General features: G+C 37.6%; 1 protein-coding gene across 1 annotated transcript in view; it reads left to right on the top strand.

Moving 5' to 3' along the window:
• Positions 1-2,095, top strand: part of LOC135471953 (isoleucine--tRNA ligase, cytoplasmic-like) — a 20,219-nt gene extending 18,124 nt beyond the window's left edge. The window contains exons 31-32 of the mRNA XM_064751417.1: positions 77-1,587; positions 1,712-2,095. Coding sequence (XP_064607487.1) covers positions 77-202 — 126 coding nt within the window. The 3' untranslated portion in view covers positions 203-1,587; positions 1,712-2,095. The remainder of the gene's footprint in view (positions 1-76; positions 1,588-1,711) is intronic.
• Positions 2,096-3,914: the final 1,819 nt, after the last annotated feature.

The raw sequence follows: 3,914 nt of genomic DNA, 5'->3' as shown, positions 1-3,914 counted from the left end.
CAGACTATTGTAAAGTATAATACCTTTCTCCAAAACCCCATGCCTGTTTTAACAACCTCTGTTTTGTTTTTTGTAGGTCAGAACTGTCTTTGGATTAAATGGAAAGAAGATAAATCTAAGTCGATCGAAAGACAAGAAAGACGCGTTGTCGCCAAAGGATGATCTACTTAGTTTACACTCTACAACAGTTTATGTTCTGTAAATCCCAATGTTTGTAACGTGTGGCAGTCAAGCAAAGAATAGTGCTGGTTATGTTCACAAAAGTTTTGCAATAAAACAAAAATTAAGTGACTTTGAATTCATGTATTTGTAACCCGGGTGATGAATCTAGTGGAACTCTTCAGTGGAAGTAAATGATCAACGCCGACTCAAATCTCCAGGACATACAGCAAATGCCTGCAAGTAGGAATTTATTACGTTAAACAAAACCCTAGGTGAAGCATACCGTACAGTACGTCGGCCGGACGGTGGGTGTAGACCTGGTGCTACAGTTACGCTTCCATAATTAACAACTTGACCTAATGTAGTAACAATACGTGTTGATATGTTGATCTTCCATAACTATGATGGTGTGCTTTATGTCTTAACAGTATGGCACTGTCGATCTTCCATAGTGTACATTTCGGCTCGAATCCTACATGATCGCTTAACTGTTTTACATAGGGGAATTGCCGTTACATTAACAAACGCCGTACTGTTACACCAGGGATTGAGATAGGCGTCTCTTAATCCAGATTTTTGTTGGGTTTTATGTTACTGCTAGTCTTTCGTAGTTACAAAGTTATTCCATGAATTCACTTATCATATCAATTGATAACCGTTCACTTGAATTTTTCAGCGAATTTATTTGAGTTCGTGAAAAAATCAACCTAGAACTCTAGATATCTGTTCCGAACGGGCTACCATACATTTAAGCTGCTCGATTACGCTTGAATGACTATAACAAACTCAAAGAGCTGCATTTCCGCCTGTTAACTGCAGGAAAACATTATTTTCATGTATGAATTAACTGACAAGTGTTTCCACAAAATGCTAAATATAATAAGAAAAGCGCGCTCGATAGCACACGATTACATGTGACTAACTTTAATTATAGATCAAACGTACAATTGTACTACAAGTCACATTTACCTAAGTGCTATATATTTGTCGCTATGTGATATCCCTGGTTACAAACAATGTGGGTGAAGAAATTCGTCCCGCAAATTGTTATATAGGAAAATCCCTATATTTAAATCGATGTATTCGTTGGATTTGTGTTATTTTCAGCTTTCCAGATAGTCAAGGTGTTTTTGCTGAACTCGCGTAATATTTTTTGTACAACCTGAGGCTTACTGATCACTGAAGGAGTAGAAAAAAATAGGGTGTTGTGTCCCGTCATTAACAAGCTGTGTGTACGTCCGATACCCTGGAGTGTAATTTATACCATGGATTCCATGGAAAGCATAATTTTCGTGTGCATGCTTATAAAGGTCAAGCAAAGACACTCACAAAACTTTATATGCGGCTTTCTTGTTTTGTTTTCTTTTGACCTTGACGCTGGTGCTTTTGTTTATAAAAGCCAAACCTGAGAAAGACATTCTCAAGGTTGTGACTTATAAAACGCAAATATATCCCGGTTTCGTCCCACCATAATGCTGGCCGCCGTCTTGTAAGTGAAATATTCTTGAGTACGGCGCAAAACACCAATCAAGTAAGTAAAAAGTAACAGGTGTAAAAGTCCTTCCAGTGTGACCCTTAATTGCTATATGATCTCCAATTGTTAACCCAGTTTCCCGACCCCGTAACTGTTTTGACTTCAAAATATTTTGAAACTTTCTGAGAGAACTATTGAAAACTTGCATCTCTAGTGACACAAACAAATCATTTTTAGCATTATTTTCATAATAATTCTATGCATAGATTTCTCTGGAAACAGTGCTTTTGGGGTAGAAAGGTTGAAGATTTAGAGTATACACGCCATTCTTATTTTATATCTCACGGACTCCATATCGGACAAAGACTATATCCTGTCAAGCAAATTTTAAACCCTGTTTTCTCTCACCGGAATGCTGGCTGCTGTCATATGACTCCAATATTCTTGAGTACAGCGTAAAACACCAATCAAATAAAATTTTTAAATTGTTTACAAATCTTGTACTGGTCGATGGCCTTTGGCATTACTTATTTGCTACCATTCATTGCATTTTTTCTGTCTTGATTTGTGTTCATAATTCTAAAAACCTTGCTGCAAGCATCTGCATATTCCTTGACCGGTATATATTTAAGAATGTTTTACTTATTACGATTCTTCTCACAATTTTTAAATGTGAGCGTCAGATTAACCGGTTCTGATCATGTAGAAATAAGATAGCACATTAAAAAGTCCATGTCAGTCAATGGGCGCCTCATTCCGTTGAGATGTCAGAAGAGTTTGGTCGTTTCACTAAATTAGAGAATGGCCTCGACATATCATTTAACACGAAGCCACTCCGTTGATGCCACACACAGGATGGCACGTGGGTTGAATTCGACTTGGTCAGGGCACGAGTTGTTTGATTGAACACGGCCAATTGGCTTCGTAATTCTGGATTTTCGAGGCATAAGTAATCGGCTCTGCAAATGAAAACAAATAACAGAGAGGGCTAAAGTGTTAAATCAGCATTTAAACTCGGATCTAATGTGTACAAATTTTGCTTCACCACTCGCATGAAAATCAACTACTCCAAAGGGACCTGAATGGCACATTTTCACTCTCTTCCTTTAAATATGCACTTAAGCACAACCTGCCAAATCCACATACTCTATCAACATCAAACGTAACCAACCCCCACCAGCCATACACTTCCTGATAGTGATTCTGCTGTGGTAGAAACTCCAAATATTAGGCCATATAAGTTAACATTACCGCTTGGTTTTCATTTTATATGCCATAGTGTTGTAAATAAATGCAATAAACACTAAAACAAATGAAAACACAGCAATATTTAATGCGTCTTGTTGCTGAAAGAGATGTCTAAAATTTGAATAGTTCTATTACTGGGCATGGTGACTTAATTTGGACACAACGTCTTGATAAGTTGATCGGACGAACAGATCTGACAGCATTTCAATTTTTAAGTGTGATTTCCGTGCCGTTTTTTTCATTTGTGTCGAAGGTAGCGCCTACCAAACTCTACTTGCACAATAGTGTAATGAAAGTGCTACAAGAGTTTAATGCCTAAACAAAACAAAATCTGAGTCTTTTAAAATTTAAAGACCTAGGGTGAAAACTAAAAACACGAAGGAAAATTTGAAAATTCTATTTTTAAACGTTTTCAGCAACAGAAAAAATACAGCAAAGTTACGTAATACGAACATGTATTTATTTTACGTACATTGTCCAAAATCACGTTCATTAAAACTCCGCATTGTTCAGGCTTGGGGTGGACTGACGTTTCTTTGAATAAACCTTGGCCAGATGAAGCCGGCATTCGAGAAGATGCCATTTTGACGACAATCTCGATCAAACAAGAAGTGAAGAATTAATTACGGCGATAAATTCCCGTCGAATTCATGATAGTTGAATTAATATGTAAGCAAACATATACTACACTGACTTCAGTAACCTTTTCCGGAATCTGGTTCTTGATTTTAGGCGTATTTGGACCGTTCCACGGAAAAGACTAAGCGATGGAGTAAGAAAATCATTGGCATTATTAGGTATATGTATTGACTACTGGTGATCACTGGCAAATGATGATCCGGGGTCCCTTTCAACATCTTGGCCTGAGTATCAAAACGTGCAATTAGTCCTCTCCCAGTGGTAGTTTAGATGTGCGTTAATTTCCTGTAGCAGACCTGTTCAGCTGCTAGTGAAATCACCAGTAACAACTTTCTCTTCCACAACTGGATAACCCACAGCAACCTGTTACTTCTATATTTAGTGTCTCCAG

The sequence above is a fragment of the Liolophura sinensis genome, chromosome 7, assembly GCF_032854445.1.
Source record: "Liolophura sinensis isolate JHLJ2023 chromosome 7, CUHK_Ljap_v2, whole genome shotgun sequence".
NCBI lineage: Eukaryota > Metazoa > Mollusca > Polyplacophora > Chitonida > Chitonidae > Liolophura > Liolophura sinensis.
Note: the sequence above shows the minus strand (reverse complement) of the source record. Positions and strands in the feature narration are given on the sequence as shown.